The sequence below is a fragment of the Euleptes europaea genome, chromosome 18 (genome assembly GCF_029931775.1).
Source record: "Euleptes europaea isolate rEulEur1 chromosome 18, rEulEur1.hap1, whole genome shotgun sequence".
In the NCBI taxonomy this organism is placed as follows: Eukaryota; Metazoa; Chordata; class Lepidosauria; order Squamata; family Sphaerodactylidae; genus Euleptes; species Euleptes europaea.
In genome coordinates, this window is record NC_079329.1 from 38054167 (window position 1) to 38073398 (window position 19232).

Genomic DNA, 19232 nt, shown 5'->3' on the forward strand with positions numbered 1-19232 from the left:
TTTTGACCAGCTGTAAGTTGGTGGGTGTCCTTTTTCAGGGGGAAGTGGGATTTCCAGAGCCCTTTAAGAAATAAGGAAACTTTGTGCGGGTAAGCTTGGGGAAAGGCTGCATTCTCATGTTCTAAGGTGTCGTCTAAGTTTAGAAAGAGTAACAAGTGGACGACAGAGTCCAGGGATAACTGCATGCTGTGTTTGTTTTGTTGGTGTTTTGTGTTTTGATGTTGCGATGGACTAACGAGGCTACTAACAGACTCTGGGATAATTAAGGAACTGTTGACTACCCCAAGACAGCAACCACCGACCAGCCAGCAACTTCTGAAACAACTGTGGGCAACAACCCCTCCCCCCCATGAGGGGAAATTGAACCAAGCCCAGAATTTCACAGCACTTTGCAATGGTTGGGATGTCAACATTTTTAAAAATTCAGAATGTAGATATTAATTGCATTTCAGAAAAATGAGTTTTCCATATTTGAAACAAGAAGCATTTTTCCAGAATCTACCGGTATCAACATGCGTAACAGCACACAGATGGCATCTGTCCCAAATTCTGTCCTGAACTCCAAATCTAAAATTTTGGCTTTTTGGTGTGCAGATATAGGAACTGCATTAAAATTTCCTCCTCTGGTTTCCCTTCAAGTGTCAACAAGTCCCAAAGGATAGAGATGAGCGTATGTTTTAGTGAAATGACTGATTCTCCAGATTCCATCCCCACAGCCTCCCCCACCCCCAGTCCCTTTTGCAAGGCCTTGGCTTTGTTTAGTCCTCTTTCCAGAAATAAATGCCCCCTTCAAAGGCTTCATGGCCTGTGATGCTCCAGAGATGGGAATGACAGTGATCTTCAATCATCTGTTGTTCATCTGCTGTAGCCCCTAGGAGTAAGGGCAAGAGGCGCCCAATAACCACATCTCCTGTCCCCTGGTGGGGGAGCCCAGCCATGAGCAAAGATGTTACAGGGGAGGGGGCAAGAGGATTCCTCAGCTGTTTTAGCCTTGTATAGAAATCCACGGGAAGCTGGGGATCCGCATGACTGTGCAGCCCTCAGTCTGAGTAGATGATGAAGCCTGAAAAGGTGCTATATTTGTTATTGTTGCCCCCGTGGGCTTTGCCTCCGTCCAGCTTGATGAAAACCTCATCACCGGCATCCAGGTGTAGGATGACACTGTTGCTGGCATAGTCGTAGTTCTGATCTGCGTCTTGAGCAATGGCGCTGGCCCTGACCTGGAGTGGGAAGGCAGAGCAAGACAGAGGGGAGGGGAAGGGAAGAAAGCCAACAAGGAAGGGGCAAAACCGTTAGTGACCGTGAGGAAAGAGAATTCCCCTTTATCCTTACCTTCCTGCTTCCTCAGAGTTTTCATATTCACAGTAAAGCCACTGCTCTTTGCATCACTCCCCCCCATTATTTGGCATACGCTGGATTCCAACCTCTGCAGCCCACAGAAAGGGTGCTGTGCAGGCTACCCCCCCCCCCCCAGCACATTCCTGAAGGGCGCATTTCCCTGGCCAGCCATCTACCAAGTGACTCTTAGCATAAAGCACGAAATGGGCCTTTGCCCAGGTGCTTAGTATTTTTTTTGTCTGTTTGTATTCTAACCTTCTTCTGAGGAGTTCAGAGAGGTATATCAGGTTCTGCCCTCTTCCGTTTTTATCCTTACAACAACTCTGGGAGGTAGGCAAAGCTGAGCGAGTGATTGGCCCGAGGTCACCCAGCAAGTTCATAGCAGTGGGGATTCGAACTGGGGTCTAACAGTCCTAGTCCAATATTTTTAACCACTATACCACACTGGTAAGTATCCTGAAAGCACAAATCCCTTTCCTCAAATGGCTCTTGTGGCCCTTTCTTACATGCCCAGGGTAATGCCAAGATCGCCACTTTGGGGTCAGGAAGCAATTTTCCTCCAGGCCAGATTGGCCAGGGATCCTGGAGGGTTTTGGCCTTCCTCTGGGCATAGAGCAGGGGTCACTGGGAGAGTGATGGGGGAGGTAGTTATGAATTTCCTGCGTGGTGCAGGGAGTTGGACTAGATGACCCTTAAGGTCCCTTCCAGTTCTGTGTTTTTGTGTTGTGTTTTTGTTTAGTGAATGTTTGACCTGGGCTGATAGCATGATTACAATGACTATAATTACTCTTAAAATATAGTGCCTTTCTCCAATTTAATCTTGAAAGTATCCATAGGCAAAAGAGTCATTAAACTTGCTACGAATCTCATCCTGCCTCACAGAAAACTCTGTTTGCATCCATGCCCTACAGCAGTGTGAAGTGTTGTTCCTATCCGCTGGTCACGCAAAGGGAGCTTTAGGGACAAGCACCCCATTACCACTCACTCATCGCCAGCGTCCCAGCGGATGTCACTCTGGGTCCGTGGCCACTCCATAAGATTCGTTCTTGTTCTACCACCCAGCTGGGAGTTCCTCTCTGCCAAGCTTTTGACCAGAGAGTCAAAGTATGATGTAAAAACTGGGTTCAATTTCAATTCACCGGAAAAGAAAATTCTCTTTGCCCCATCTTGGGGGTCATACAGTTATCAGAGGCAGAGAAGAAATCCTCTGCCTCCCTCAAGGGCTTGGGAAAACAAATGAAAATCTAGTGGTATGGCCAACAGTAAATATGAAACTCGGTCTCAGTAATATTTGTGTCCTGAGATGGCTTTACTACCTTAGGTTTGTTCCCGGTAACTCACATAAGGAGTACAATCTTGTTGCTTTTTTAAAAAACCCAACAATAACATTAAGCTGGGGAGATTTTCTGAGGGATGCAGTCGATTGTGGGCACGTCCTCCAGCCTGCAGCCCTACCACTGCCATAAAGATTTCTAATCTCGCATGCACCAGTTAAGCCCTCCGTATCTCTTTCTGCAGAGCCCACGACCCTGCCAGCGATGGATGTTTTGTTGTTATTTTTAACCTCCGTGATCTTCCCCCTTGTTGATCTTCTGCAAAAATAGGCAGAGACCCTGTGGCCGATAAGCCTTCTGCCATAACAGATATTCGGCACAAGGAGCTCCTGCTTTTAATCGCGGACAGATCCCACCGTGCACTGCTGTAAGCGGGGCTCAGTTCCTTATCTCCCAGAGGTATCCAGGCATCCAGTTGTAATTAAAACCAAACAGTTCGATGTAATTGCAGTACAACTTATAGGAAATGAGGACCTTCCTTCATATCCACATCAGAGGGGGCTGGCAATGGGGAAATAAAGCCCCTTTGTCTTGGCTCCTGGCCCAGAGGTCACGGTCCAAAGGAGTGTTTGCATTTTGCACCCATGCCTCACTTACCCATACGTAGAGGGACTTCATTAAAATATTCCCAAACTGGGTCTCTTTTACGGCCTGCTGCCGTTATAGTTTCTCCTCCAGGGAGACAAACCTTAGGGCGGCTACACACACAAAGATCCCAAGACTTGCGGAGAATTCAAAAGGCTTCACTTTCATTTTTACTGCTTGCCCCTCCCTCCTCACACTTAGCTCCTGGTGCAGATCCATGCTACTCGGAACAATCTTCTGTTCATTGAACTTCTTGAAACTTAGCACTTGGGTAAGGGGTTGATTCTGTTTACATGGGATTTGCAAAGGAACAATGGGATTAAGGTATTTTCTCAAGTCTGTATGTTTATTTTATAACATTTTTGCTGTGAAGAAGAGGCATGTTATCTCTGCAGACACAAATTCACAGTTTTGAGAACTGCAAAACCAAGCATCTGTGATAATATCTTCTAGATGGAAAAACTGCCCCAAATAATCTTACAGAAACCTCTGGAAGAGCATGACATTGTGAATGGATTAATGGAATTTATTTACAAAAAATTTAAAATATTTCATGAATATACAGCCTCATGCTACATAATTAAAAACTAATCCTTATATCATGCTGAATAACCTTTGGACTATAATGTATCTTAAAAAAACTGTTTAAACTATCTTTAGATAGATTTTCCCCTCAAAAAGCATTTTATTTAAAAATCCAATTTAAATTTAAAAAATCCAATTTAAATTTTTAAAATCTGATTTAATTTTTTTTTAAAAAAATTAATCATTGATTTTTATCCACCCTGAAGGGAACTAACCCAGGTACATAACTACCCCATGGCATGCTCTCCATGTGGGGAAGAGGAGTGAGCATACGACTGTGATTCAACCGTTAGCTCAGCAGGATATTGTGTGGCACAAGACAGGTTGGGAGTCCTCCCGTTCCCAAGTGTCACAGGGCTCATGAGCACAGTTGGGGGGGGGCTGCAACACACCCCACAGCTGGGCAAACAGCCCCCCACTGCAGTTTTGGCTTGAGAAAATGGCATGGGAGGAAAGGACAAACCCCTCCTCCCTCTGTGCCACGCTCAAGCCAAATGCAGCCCTGCAGAGCTTGGGAGTGTTACTTGCCCACCGTGGGGTCCAAGCAGGGTCCCGACCTGACTCTTTCCCGCTTGGCCCGGATCCCCTCCTCTCCTCTGGTGCCTTCAGCAGAGTGCGCCCACTCGCTCCCTGTCAGAGGAAAGAGGCCCTGCCGGATCAGCTCCTGCCTCTGCTTCCATTTCTAAATCTGCACGCATGGCACTGCATACTCTGTTCCAGCTGTCATGTTCCCACGCCTTCCGGGTGTAAATCGAGGGTGCGGCAGCTTCTGTGTCAAAAGCAGATCGCTCCTTTTACACACTCCTCTCCAGTGCTGGCCTCCCCAATGGGTGTTAGACAGTGAGAAGGCAGGCGGCGTCTGTGCCACTCAGGAGCCGAGGCTCGTGCGATCGGCTTCTCTCTCAAGAGCTCTCTTAATTAGGACTTCGTGTCTCCTGCCGAGGCACAGTTATGGGGTATTTGCAAACCCAAGGTGAAGGAGGGCTTCATTATCCGCATGAGCCTGAAAAGCGTGCTCCTTGCTAACATCTCACATTCCACGATGTGGCCATTCTCCAGCCGCTACCCGAGTAGTGCAATAGATGGAGACTTGGCAGAGGGAAGGCAGGATCCAGCTCCCTCCTCAGAAGGGGCTGTAGCTCAGTGGCAAAGCCCCTTCAGCCGGGCCCAGGAACAATCCCTGGCACCTCCAGTTGAACAGGATTGGGCAGGAAGATGCACAAAAATGCTGCTTGGAGACTGTAGAGAAGTGCTGGTCAGAACAGACCATTGTGGACATGATCCGGGTAGGAAAATCTTGCGTCCACATATCACCTCCTCCTCAAAATGTCATTCTGTGAAGATGTCACTCTGAGAGAGAAGAGCTGTACTTGGCCAGGCACGTGGGTGGGAGCAAGGGGGTGATGCCAGCTCATCTGTAAGTCACCTCTGATGTGGTTGGTGGCTGTGCAGGTCTGGGAGCCGAAGAGGAGCATTAACCTTACCCATTACTTTCCCCCATGCCAATGAACCCAGGGATACGTATGCACCTTGGTCAATTTTGCCCTGTGTGGAGGACAAACTGGCACGGGACTCTGGACAGGGGTGTGTGTGTGTGTGTTGGGGGGGGGGGTTCACACTGGAGAGCAGCAGTTAAAGAGAATACAGGTGAGCAAGTCTGAGAACATTCTCCTAACCACAAATCTCAGTGAGAGAGAGAACTTTTGAGAAGAAGGAGGATGTGGCCCTAAGAACATCAATCTGGAGACAGACAAGGAAATGACACTTCATAGAATCAGAGTTGGAAGGTACCACCAGGGTCGTCCAGTCCAACCCCCTGCACAATGCAGGAAATTCACAACTACCTCCTCCCACACCCCCAGAGCCCCCTACTCCATGCCCAGAAGATGGACAAGTTGCCCTCCCTCTCTGCCTAAGGTCACAGAATCAGCATTGCTGACAGGTGGCCATCTAGCCTCTGCTTAAAAACCTCCAGGGAAGGAGAGCTTACCACCTCCCGAGGAAGCCTGTTCCACTGAGCAACCGCTCTAACGGTTAGAAAATTCTTCCTAATGTCTACATGGAAACTCTATTGATTTAATTTCAACCCATTGGTTCTGGTCCAACCTTCTGGAGCTACAGAAAACAACTTGGCACCATCCTCTATATGACAGCCCTTCAAGTACTTGGAAGATGGATCTCATATCCCCTCTCAGTCTTCTCCTCTTCAGGCTAAACACACCCAGCTCCTTCAACCTTTCCTCATATGATTTGGTCTCCAGACCCCTCACCAACTTTGTTGCCCTCCTCTGGACACGTTCCAGCTTGTCTACATCCTTCTTAAATTGCGGTGCCCAGAACTGAACACAGTACTCTAGGTGAGGACTAACCAGAGCACAGTAAAGGGATACCATCGCTTTGCATAATCAGGACATGATACTTCTGTTGATACAGCCCAAGATTGCATTTGCCTCCACTGAAATGGAGCGAAGGTGCTGTCCTCATCATCCTATCTAATGGCCCTCTTGCTGCTGCCTGCAGGGTCTTCCATTCTTTGTACACCAGGCATGGCCTATTCCAACAGTAATTTGGACCTCTTTTAAGGCATGCGTGAGAAGGTTCTGCACATGAAGTCGCATGATACCGAGCAAGGACCTTGGTCCAACGTGCCCAGTTTGTCCCCTCCACAGGTAGCAGAGAGCTGCCCGCAGTCTCAGCAAAGGGCTCTTTTCTCAGCCCAGCTACCTCAGCTACAGTCCACTCAGGGAGAGCGTAATGGGGCGGCAGAACAGACTGCCCCACAATACAGCACAGGGGAAGGGTGATGTTTTCATACGACCCAGTTATTAGTAATTTTCTTTAAGGAGAAAAACAGCACAGTATGAGAGGCACAAGGCTAGAACTTGTATTCCCAGCGTGCTAATTTTTTATTTGCAGGGAGCTTACTCATGGAAGGCTAAAAATACAACTCCCTCCACCCACATTCTGATGTGGTACAGCCCCTTCTTCTTGGAGGATTGTGCTCCATGGGTCAGGCCTCCCTGCCTACCTTAAGCACCCAAAAACTGCCACAGGCAGTGGCTACCCACCTCGTCTTACCCATGGCAAGCCCACCTCTGCCCCTGCAGTGGAGATAAGGAGCAGGGATGGTCATAGTGATTCTGGTACCCTGGGCAACAGTCCAGGATGGCCCCTTGCTGGGCCACTCCACCCACACACACCCCGCCAGGGTGAAGCGAAGGGTGGCCCCCTCCCTGTGCAAGGGAAGCAGGCGCTGCCGTGGATGGCTTCCGGAGCCCTGGGCAGGGTGGGCCAGCACCACGGAGTCAGCTGCCCAAGCTGGCTCTTCTTTGTTTTCCTCTCTGTGTTGGGGGGCAGGAGCATGGCTGGGCGGGACCCCCCCCCCCGCACAGGACCCAAGGCAGCTTCCCGGTTTGCCCATCGGCTAAGACGGCCCCCGCCAACAAGGAAGACAAGCAAAAACCTCTCAGAGGGGGCCACGCCCAGGTGGAGTTTTAGGTTTGCTGGTCGTGAATTTGCCTCCCAATCCAGAATGGCTACCTAAATCTTTGGCTGCTGGCTTTTTAAAAGGTAAAGGTAAAGATCCCCTGTGCAAGCACCGGGTCATTCCTGACCCATGGGGTGACGTCACATCCCGACGTTTCCAAGGCAGACTTTGTTTGCGGGGTGGTTTGCCAGTGCCTTCCCCAGTCGTCTTCCCTTTACCCCCAGCAAGCTGGGTGCTCATTTTACCCACCTCGGAAGGATGGAAGGCTGAGTCCACCTTGAGCCGGCTACCTGAAACCAACTTCCGTTGGGATCGAACTCAGGTCGTGGGCAGAGCTTTTGACTGCAGTACTGCAGCTTAACCCTCTGCGCCACGGGACTGGCTTTTGGCAACTGAAAAATAAAATGCCCAGCAGGAACTGTAGTTACTAGATGCCTGATACAGGACGGATGCAGACATTCTCCCATGCAGCCGCAAGCACTATTTCTGCCCTTCCCATTGTAACTATTCCTCCCCCTCCCCGCCTTTCTGCCTCTCCCCAACGCGTCTGCTAGTTCAACACCAGTGGCGGTGAGAGGCAGTTTGGGGGCTGTCACCGGAGGAGCCATTTATCTCCCCTTGTTAAGGAACTGCCTTGTCACCGCACACCAGCCCGTTATGACATTATCCTCTAACTAGTGAAGATAAATTGCCGCTCCAGAACGGCCTCCTACCAGGCTGGTTTCTTTCCAAGGTGAATGTTAGGGAAATGGGCTTGAGGGCTACCTGTAGCAAAAGGCTGATTGGATTGGAGTGGGTGGGGCTGGAGGCTGGGTCCAGAGCATCCCTGCTGCAGAGAGGGGCTGGGGCTCTTGCTCGTCAGGGGGTCCCCCCGATGTGACTCCTGCTCCCGAATCCCAGAAGCCTGAAAGCCAAACGGCTGGACTGATGTGACTGGAACCTGCAGCGTCCAATTCATGGATCGGGTCCACAGTGCCGGGGAAGGGTGTTTGACCTCTCCCACAAATATCCCGCCTCTCCAATTGAAAAATGGTCCCCCGGGGTGCTGCTTTTAACTCCAGCGGGCCCTCAAGAGGTCCAAGCAGCTCCTTCCAGCTTCCTCACTATGATTTTAAAAATGATGATGCCCATTAAAAAGAAGTTGTGAAACGTATCAAATGCCAAAAACATAGCGTTTAAATCTGAGCCCCCCTTTTGAGTCTGAGGCCCCCAGCCAAAGGGTCCTCCTGCCCACCTCCCCTCTTCTGTGCCCTGTGCTTTGTTCCTTGGGATGGAGTCCGTTTTGATCAGGGAAACAATTCAAGAGGAAAGTGTAGCGCTCCTCGCGGGCGCCTCCTGCCGGCGGTGGGTCCACAGTGCCAGTCCTGCCACGCTCACCCTTGTCCCCGAGCTGTCCTCTGTTGCAGACGACCTGGCCTTTTCCCCCAGGCTAGAGCTCTTCGGGTGTCGGATGAGGGTGCTGCCGCCCCACTCTCTGCAGGAAGCGTCAAGCTTGCCTCTCAGCTCCCAGGGCCGACTTGCCTCAGTCAAGCCCTAGAGCCCGCTCCTCCCTGGCCTGGGCTCAGCCTCTAATTTATAGAGCAGGCCCCCGTCTCCCTTGTTTGTATCCCTGCTCACCGCTGAGCTTATATAAGAGCCTGCAGGCCACCCTGCCCTGGCCCTTGCTTTAGCCCTGCCAGCCTTGCGCGCCGCCGTTGCTCTCTCTGCATGGCCGGAGGGCATCAGTTGGGGAGCAGGGAGAGCTGTGCCTGTGTGGGCATCCAGCTGTTGGGTGCGGCCGATAGCTGCAGCGCCTCGCTCTCCACGGCTGTCGTTGTCGGGTCCTACTTCTCTGTCAACCCCGCCGCCTCCACCTAGCTCACCCCACCTCTGTGGGGCACCTGACTTCTCCTTCCTCTGTCCCCGGCCAGGACTTTGCTGGGGCAGTCCTGGGGAGGATTGGGGGGAAGCCTTGCAACGTGGACCCATGTTGCATGACACGCACACCCCAGTCTCGATGTCCCCTCCGTTCAATTCCTCTAATATTCTGGACAGGAAGTCGCCATCCCCATGGTGGCTCCCCTTCCAGTGTCGCACCATAAAGCTAAAAACAAGTAGGGACACATGCCAATGCATTATTCTTGCATTGTGGTCTTTCATCTTGTTCACCCATTGCAAGGGGGTGTGAACTATGACGAGAGAAAAGTGGTTATTGCTCAGGTAATATTGTAATGTCCCTACTGCCCACTTAATTGCCAGTGCTTTTTCGATTGTGGCATAATGTTGCTCTGGGGGTTGCAACTTTCTGCTAAGTAACAGGATGTGAAGTTCCACCCTGTCCTTCGGCTGGGTTAGCACTGCCCCTAGTCCGATGTTGGAGGTGTCTGTGAAGGCTGTAAAGTGAGAAGTCTGGGTTATGCAAGATCAGCTCTTGGGAGAGAGAGATCCGCAGATTCTCAAAGGCCCAAGTACCGACGTTGGTCCACCATAGCTGATTAGGCGCGACCTTCTTTAATAAATCTGTGAGTGGGCTGGCTAGGGAGGCAAAATGAGAAATGAAGTGTCTGTGGTACCCTACCACGCCCAGGAACCGGCGGAGATGCTTCTTGATCTGGGGACGTGGTGCCTGCTCAATGGTGGCCACCTTAGTCAGCACAGGTCGTAGTAGTCCCCGGCCCACGATGAATCCCAAGAACTTCAGCTCCCTGAACCCCAACTGGCTCTGTGGGGTTGACTTAAAGCCCCGCGTGGTGGAGGGCAAGCAAGACCTTTGTTGTTTGTGAGACTCCCAATCGGGGCTGAATATAATATCATCTATGAAGGTGGCTCCAAAGCACTGACACTGGGCTAGTACCCTGTCTACCAGCCTCTGGAAAGTGGCTGCTGCCCTTGCAAACCGAACGGAACGATCTGGAACTGATACTAGCCGGACAGGGTGGCAAATGCCATTTTTTCTTTGTCCAATGGGTCCATAGGTATCTGCCAGTATCCCTTCTTGAGGTCAAGGGCTGACAGATATTGGGCTTGCCCCAGCTGGTCCACCAACACATCTGCCTGGGGCATTGGGTAGGCATCAAATTGGGACACCTTATTTACCTCCTGGAAATCTATGCAGAACCAGATACTGCCATCGGGCTTAGGGACCAAGACGACAGGACTGCGCCAGGGGCTAGTGGACAGTTTTATTACCCCTATCTAGAGCATCTTTGCGACCTCTTCTTCCACCACCACACGCCGCCCTCTTGGAATGGGGTGCCACACCGCTCTTGCTACTTGCCCCGGTTGGGTCCTAATGAAATGAGAAACGAATGAAGTCCATCCAGGCTGTTGGTTGAAAACAGGAGGCCAGGTTTGAAATAGCACCCTGGTTTGTTCAGCAGGGATTTGTGTGAATTGTTCTAGTTCATGAGAATCTGTATGAGCTGTTTTTTTGTACTATGCCTATTAAAGGTTATTGAATTGAATTAATAGCACCCCTAATTGAGCCCGCTGCTCTTCTGACAGTTCTTCGTCCACCACTGGCGATGTCCTCCCCTTACCTTCCCGTCCCCAGGGCACGTCTCCCTCTGGGAGTTTGTTGGGCTCTGCCTCCAGGGCACATTGCTTGGTATTGCGGTCATGCCAGGGCTTGAGGTCATTGATGTGAAGGGGTTGTCGTTGGTGGAGAATGTCCCCACACTGGACTTCGTACAAGAGGGGGCCAAGGACCCAGATCACCATGAAGGGTCCCTGCGAGGGGTCTCCTGACGACGCATTCAACACTCTCCTGCTGACCAAGACTCGGTCTCCTTCTTTTAGGGTCCTGTCCTTGGAGGTGGGGTCATAGTGCCTCTTCTGCATTAGCTGTGCCCGCCCCAAATTTTCTCAAGCAGCCTGGCAGGCGTGTGCCAGCTACTCCTGTAGCTGCCGTATGTAGTTCGTAGGGTCTTGCCCTACTCCTGGAGTCCCAGGCACCCATTGCTCCTCTACAACCAATAGAATCCCTCTTGGCCTTCGCCCATAGATCAATTCAAAGGGGGCGTACCCGGTCGAGGCTTGAGGCATCTCCTGGACAGCGAACAACACCAGGTCCAGAAAGAGTTCCCACTAGTGTGGCTTATCTTCTGCTAATTTTTATACATAGTATTGAGGGTCTGATTACAGCGTTCTAGCAGCCCATCCATCTGAGGGTGGGACACTGAGGCAAACAGCTGGCGGATCCCGAAGGTTCTGCATAGCTGGCGTGTGATAGATGCTGTAAAGGACATTCCTCTGTCAGATCAGCTCCCGTGGAAGACCAACCTGGGAAAAGAACTGTACAAGCGCCCTGCACACCCCCTGTGGCCTGAAGGGACTGCATGGGGATTGCCTCTGGGTACTGTGAGGTGCAGTCCACCAGGACCAGAATGTAGCAGTAACCTCAGGGCGTCCGGGGCAAAGGGCCAACAAAATCCAAGCCCACCCTATTGAAGGGGGTCATCATCAGGGAGAACGGTGCCAAGGGGGCCTTAGGAGCCTCCTAGCCTAAGCCACATTCCATGAGCTGACATTCCCTCTGGAAGTGTCCCCACTGACCACAGGTAAAACAGGGTCCCGTACCACCAGCGTCCGTTTTGGGGGGCCTGTCCTGGCTCTGTTGAATAGGTAGGACCCAGGGTCTTTCCAGGGCCGCCGTGGACCCTGTAGGTAGGCCCTGGGGCGAGCGGTCCCGGCCCAGGTGAGCAGGGTCCCACCCAGGGTCTTTCTCCTCAAGCTTTCTCGGTGGCGGAGGGGATTCTGCTAGTGCCGGTTGTTGTTTCAGGTTTGTTGTCTTGTACCTCGGAGTTGACGGCATCCTCGAGCAATCAGGCAGCCTCTGTCAGATCAGCCAGTTTATTATATGAGAGCCAATCCCAAGCTTTGGGTGATATGACGGTGAGTAGTTGCTTGAGTACTACCTTATCTACCACTCTCTTGGCTTCTGCTGATTTAGGCCTTAGCCACCGGTAGGCTGCGTCCTGTAATGGCAAGATGAAGGCCTGGGGTCTCTCTGTCTTTCGCCAGGCCAAGCTCCTGAATTTCTGGTGATAGGTCTCCTTGGAAATCTCGTAACGGTCTAGAATCGCCAGCTTGAGCCAGTTGTGATTAATGGCATCTGCCTTCGACAAGGCTTTGAAAGCAGCCTGGCCTGGGCTGGCCAGGTATGGCCCTAACACAGGTCCACCTGTCCTTGGGCCACCGGGCTGCCTCCGTGGTTTGCTGAAAGGTCTCGAGGAACCCCTCGATTTCATCATCTGGCCCCAGTTTGGTGAGGGTCACCAGCGGTAGACGGCCGTGTCCCAACACTCCTCCTGTCCCTGTGTCACTTCTGCTGGCGGTGGAATGACAGAAACAGTCAAGGCCCTCCTTCCCCTAGCATCACAGGTCTGCTCTTTTATGATTAAATCACACAGTCAAAAACTGAGATAGGTGCTTTTCAAATAGGACCCCTGAAATAAACCATTAAATAAAATAGCCCTCCCCCCAGTCTAACTTGGTGCCTGTCACTAGGAAGGCGCAAAGGATCGATTCCTTCCACCCACAGCAGTCCTGCCTGCCTTCCAGCCTTCAAATTCTTTCGTTCAGCCATGAAGCTCGTATGATTTTGGCTGCCTGATCGAGGACTTCACCAAAAGGGGCCAAGAACTAATCCGGAACCAGATTCGCCATTTTTAATTGGGAGATCAGGGGGCTGAGCTACAGTTCAGGAAGGATGAGCACAGCCTTGGGACGACCTGCAGCGGCTGCCTTCTGGGAATCCAGTGCGGGGTTAGCCGGAGAGAGGGCACCCGCGGCTCCACTCTGCTCTGCTCATGGATTTGTAAATAAAGCAAAGCTCACAGAGCTCCTCGTAAGTCTTGGTGCTCTCTCACCCATGAGAAACCGAATCCCACAGTGTTGCCTGCAGAGCTTGTCATCTCTTGGGGAAACGCAGAGAGCAACGAAGCAAGGCGCAGTGTGTGGCCAAAGCCCCACTCTCAGCCTCACCAGGGTGGCTTTGAGAATTAAAAGGGGTGGGGGAGGAGATTGTTCACTTCGAATGCCAAAAAGAGCTACATAAATTCATCATAAATATACCTAGCAACGAAAACAGGAATGAAATAAATGTCCAAAAAGAAAAATTTAAAAGCCAAATGGAATCAGTTGCAATTTCTTGGAAAGGAATTCCAAATTTCAATCCTGAAAACTTACATCCCCCTACACACAAAACCAACATCTAGTACAAGTTTGGGGTCATGCTGGAAGGCTCTGGAATCCGCAAATCTGAATGTTACAGATAAATTAAAAGATTTCCTCCAAAGAGTTTCCACAAGCTTTAAAGCCTTCCCCGTGTACCATTCGGTGGTTCCCAAATATGAGAGACGTGTTACATTTCTAATACGGTACATGTTTTTTTTGTCATGGTACAAAATGAACAGGACAGATGCAGCAAGACTGAATGTCACCAGGCTGACCCGCCTCTCAGAAGCAGGCAAAAGCAAACCACAGTGGGAATATGTTGGGATTCCTAAACGTCTGGCTTTTGCACTGAAAAAACATCTGATTTTTAAAACAAGTTGCAACCCGTGAATTTATTACTTTGAAAGCTGACGGCATACAATTTGGAATTGAAATGTCAGCTTTGCCGACGGTCTCCTGGCTCCTGTCAAGACCTACAACTTGCCAGTGGGGACTCCAGCCTGCTTTAGCAATTTTCAGTAGGGTGCCTGGCAGCTCCAGATTAATTAACACAGAGTACAGGAGTAAAATAACAGTGGAACGTCTGTCTGTTTAAAGAAAGCCAAATGTATTGTGGCATAAGTTTTCGTGGCATGCATTTGCAGGATTTGTTCACATATAAAAGGCCCCATCTGTGTTAGCAAATTCACACAAACAGAGAAACATCCTGAGTAAACCATCTTGTTAAAAAAAGAAAAGAAAAGAAGCAGCCAGCCCAGAGACTCTCCCTTTTGTAAGCAAACTAGATACTTGGCCGTGAATAAGGCTGGTGACCTAGAAATGCTGGGGCAGAGTCTGTCTCACTGTCGCTGTTTCGATCCTCCGCGTGCAGCTGCTGCTCCTGCACAGTTCCTCCGGAGAGATAGATTTGTTGCTAGAGGTGGCAAATTATTGTCAAGCAAGCACAATAGACTCAAAGTGATATCGACAGACAGAGGGCCAAATCCTTACTCCACCACCACCATGCAAGCTGCTCATAGCATCACCAGAAAAGAATACTAATGGCCCACAGCCTGTCTCCAAATATGGTGCATGTGTGTGTGTGTGTGGGGGGGGGGGGCTCGGTCCAGGTGCTAGTCAAATTGCCAAAGCAAGCAGCCCCTTGAGGTGGGGAACACTGTTTCTAGAGGCTTCAATAAAGCAGCGCGCCAATCAGGAGGTGCCCCCCAGGATTTCCTTATAACATTGCAGAGGATGCTGGGGGGGTGGGGGCAGCTGTCGGATCAGATGAGCAGGGCAGCAAAATGCCTTGGGGCAATTCTGAAAGGCTGCCTGTGTGCCAAAATCTTGTGGGGCCAGTTAGAATTTTAACTTCCCAGTCAGTTGTCAGAAACTAAGAGTGCACAGGTGGGGAAGGGGGGATTCCCAAATGCACAGTTCTGGGTGTTAAATGTGCATGTATGTACAGGATTGCAGTGTGCTGCTAAGAGCAACAGCTGCCTTTCTGGTGAGGTATGCATGCTGAGTGCTAACAAAATGTCTGCACATTGCAGTATCCCATGGAACACTGTCCCTTAATGGGGACAGGCGGGTACATTTGGGAAAACTAGATATCAGTTGTCTGCATGGGAGCTTCACTCTACCTGGCTTTGTGAGCCCCAGCCCCTCTTCCTCACCCAAGGGACTGCCTGCAGTTCACACACACACCCCGTTGGTAGCGCCAGGGTCGCCTGAAGTGGGCTTTGGAGAGGCCAAGGATGCCAGGGGCACTTCCAGATGACAGCTTCTTGCCCAATAATTGTGCAGTCATTACTCATCTCCTAGAGGAGATCCCAGCCTCTTTCTTTGAGACAGAACTTCTGCAGTGGTGGGGAACTGTGACATACCTGCCTACGCACTACATATTTAAATTCATGTAATGGTTATTGCTACCCCTTCCAGAACCTGGGTATTAGAAATCTATACAGGGCAGAATTCTTAGTACCTTCACCAAAGACCAGTTCCCAGGATCTTGAAGGAAGGGGGCCGTAAGAGTTAAACTGGCATAAAATCAGTGTATGTCTGTTGTGCATTTTGTCCCCATCGCAGTACTTTGTCATGGGGAAAATGCTGCAAGAGGCACACCAAGAGGTATCCCAATAAAACGTTTGCTGGTGGGTGAGTCCAGAAGGGAAGCAAGCAAGCAAGAAAGTCTGAGGATACGCTGTCAGTGCAAGACTTAAACGCAAGTCTCCCAAGCCTGTGACTAGCTTTGTGTCCTCAGTGTATGGCTTGAGCTAGGGAGTAAGTCCTGTTGAACACAATGGGATTTCCTTTTGAGCGTACGTGCTCTGGATTGCACTGTTGCTCAGCTGAGGTGCTTACTCGCACTTGCCAGCAGAACCCTTCCGGCAGCAGAGAGTTGCCAAAATAGTTCAAGAGACGGATCACAGTCACTGAGAGGTGAGTTATTTCCCCTGGAGACCGGAATAGCTCTGATCACTGGTAGATGGCAATTACATGGGACGTTGGCGGTCCTGAACTGCCACGGCTGATTTACGACCATAACGATCCTGCATCCTTCATCCAGGGTGGCGAGGGATGGGCGGCTTTGCTGTCCTCTGAAGACACAAAGCCATTGTAAGTGGCTCTTCTGACCGGGGAGCTTGTGGGATGCCACACTACAATCATCTCCCCCTCCAAATTTAAGCACCTCTTGCCCTCCAAGCATCCTGAACTCTGAGAAGCACTGGGAAAAATGTTTTTGTTCGGTTCCACACAGAGGTTTTTCTCAGCTTTGGCTTTCAAACTGGAGTACTTATTTTTTGGAGCATCCCAATGCGATGCTCCAGTTGTGCTCCGGTTGTCCTTTCCCTGCCCTCTGTATACTCTTTTCCCAATCTTTTTGGGAAGAGTGCAACCCAAGTGCATTATTATCTGGCCAGGAAGCGGCACATTTTCAGAGGACTCTCCCACATCAATGGCATTTTCCTTCACCAGCCTCTGGCAGACACTATTTTCCACATTGCACACCTGGAGGGCTATATGAGGGGTTTAAAAATAAACTGGTAATCACTTTACTGTAACAGCCCCGTGGCGCAGAATGGTAAGCTGCAGTACTGCACTCAAAAGCTCTGCTCATGACCTGAATTCGATCCTGATGGAATCAGTAAAATGAGTACTCAGATTGCTGGGGGTAAAGTGTAGACAACTGGGGAAGGCAATGGCAAATCATTCAATTAACATACTCTACCTAGTAAACATTGTGATGTAACGTCTCCCCATGGGTCAGTAATCACCCGGTGCTTGCACAGGGGACCTTTACCTTTACCTTTTACCTTTAATCACAGCTGTAGCACCAGAGCAGATTTTTAAACTTACTTAGTTACATAATTTTATTAGGATCATAGAGTAGCGATAGCATAATCAATATTCAGCAACACATTAAATAAAACCCTCATATAGCCTTCTGGGAAGGTCAGCAGGGTAAAGAGCAGCCGTGAAGGGCTGATAAAGGGCGCAGAAAACTCCTGTGTGGGAGGCTTGCATTCCAGTCCCTTTGCATTCACAGCAACAATTAATGCAAAACAGAGAATCGTCACCATGAGGATGCAGCTTCTGTCAGCCTGGCAACAGCCCTTTAAGGTAATCCACATTTGGAAGCTGAGTACAAGAAATATTTTAGGGCACTGAGTTCATTACCAAGTTATGATTTGAACTCAGAACCACTCACAGGCCATTTGTTTAACTACTATGCTACACTATCTCACTGCTAAGCATTTGGCCCTTGAGTAGAAGTAGTGGGCCAAATCATGGGAACCCCCTCCAAAGAGCAGACACACAGTGCTTTGATTTCAACAGGAACCACAACATGGAGTAGGGATTGTTAAGCCTTCCTCCCTGTACCATTTTCCCAACTTGAAATGGCCCCACTGAGCTACTGTTTGCCCCACTGGTATAATAAGTTCCTTCAACAAGTCCTGATCAGGATTTGTTCTGTTTCACCAGTGGAGGAAACTACCGGGGGGGGGGGGGCGGGATTCAGAGCAGAACATCGGCATGGGAGGTAAACCCTCCCCTAGCATCACAGTCCTTGTTGAAAATGTGTGCTTGCTTTTTGATGGAGGAAAAATGCTCCGGAGCTCATTCATGTAACTCCCAACGTCAGGTCTAGTTTGAAGCACAGCCGGCACTGTTGGAGAAGGTGATGCAGGCAGCTTGGTGCTTCATCTCTCGGGCAATATTTCCCACGTTCCAGGGGGGCATGTTGGATCAAGAGCATTCAGACCCCCATTGGCCACCCAGAGCATGGACACTGTCGTGATCTGTGTGGAGAAATGCGCTCCACTTTGGGCTACATCACACTACTTAGAGCGTTGGGGATGCAACCCCCCCCACACATTCATTCTAAGAAGTTTCACTGTGAGTTCAAGGACAAGAAACAGGAGAGTGGTTAATCGCTCTCAAGCACCCCTACCCTATTGATGGCAATCACAAGCACCCTGTACTTAAGGCGCGGTTGTGCAAATGCTTCTAGCCAGCAGAGAACAACCAAAGGTCTTTCATGAATGGCTGTTTCCCTCTCGGTCACCTCTCCAACAACTTTGGGTCTTTGCTTTGATTATGCATGCCTTTTCCAACCACCAGAAGTCGCCTCGCTCTCCCCCTGCGCTTCCCAAGTTCGAGATAAAACAGGTCCCTGAAAACCCGGGCAAAATGCAGGGCAACGTAGGGGTGGGGGGAGCGAGGCGGCCTCTGACAGTGGGACACGGCCGTGCATAATCAAAACAAAGACCCAGAGTTGTTGGAGGAATGACCGTGGGGGAAACAGCCATGTGTAAAAGGGCCAAAGAGCATCTCACTCCCTGGCAGGGGTGTGACACCTGGGAGGAAACAGAGATGTGGGGAGGCCCAATGCTAGATTGCATCTCTTCCTGGGAATAACAGGAAGAGAAGAGCTGACCCGTGGGGGTAGTGGTGCAGGGGGGGGGGTTAAGTTCACTGGGCACAAAGGGAATGAGGTCCATTCTGGGTGATTTCATCTTGGGACAACTTGGAGGAAGACTCTCTCTCCATCTTAATGGATGCCGTTAACTCATGGAGCTAACAAAGGGCAGGCAGCCTGGGCAAAGACTGGCATTCTCTCCCTCTCTCTGTGCAGAGTGTTCAAGTGGCAGGTGGGAGGAGGTGAGTGTCACTAGAAAGTCTGTTTCAGCATGGATCTTTTTTTATTTAATTTGGTAAGACCACCGCCTAGCTAACAATACCCCGCAGTGACACCACAAATCATATTTTTAAATTTCAGATCTAAGCCTGGATGCAGCTCTACAAACTTCAAACCACATTCACTGTTACAGGCAGAGCCAGGGGAAAAAATATCAAACTGCCCTCCATGCTGGGAACAGCTATATGCCCCAAATTTGTACTACGTTGCTGTTAAGGCCCCGGTTGTGTAAATGGTGCAGGGAGGACAAGCTGAGATGGGGTTGGTTCTCCAGTCCGGTCACACAAGCAAGTGCTTGGGGCAGTGAAATGAAGAGTCTGACACTAATGCTCTGCAAGGAATCAACTCTTTCCGAATCAAAAGTGGCATGGGGGAAGGGTTGCCAGGTCCCCCCTGACCACTGGCCCGGGGTGGGGGGGTGTAGGGTTGCCAGATCTGGGTTTGGAAACTCCCGGAGATTTGGAGATGGAGTCTGAGGAGGAAAAAGACCTCAGTGGGGTACAATGCCATCAATCCCACCCTCCAAAGCATCCATTTTTCCAGGGGAACTGATCTCTATAGTCTG

General features: G+C 50.3%; 1 protein-coding gene across 1 annotated transcript in view; it reads right to left on the reverse strand.

Annotated features, from left to right (window-relative positions):
* Nucleotides 1-1040: 1040 nt before the first annotated feature.
* Nucleotides 1041-19232, reverse strand: part of C1QL1 (complement C1q like 1) — a 34650-nt gene continuing 16458 nt past the window's right edge. Inside the window, exon 2 of the mRNA XM_056863327.1 lies at nucleotides 1041-1220. Coding sequence (XP_056719305.1) covers nucleotides 1041-1220 — 180 coding nt within the window. The remainder of the gene's footprint in view (nucleotides 1221-19232) is intronic.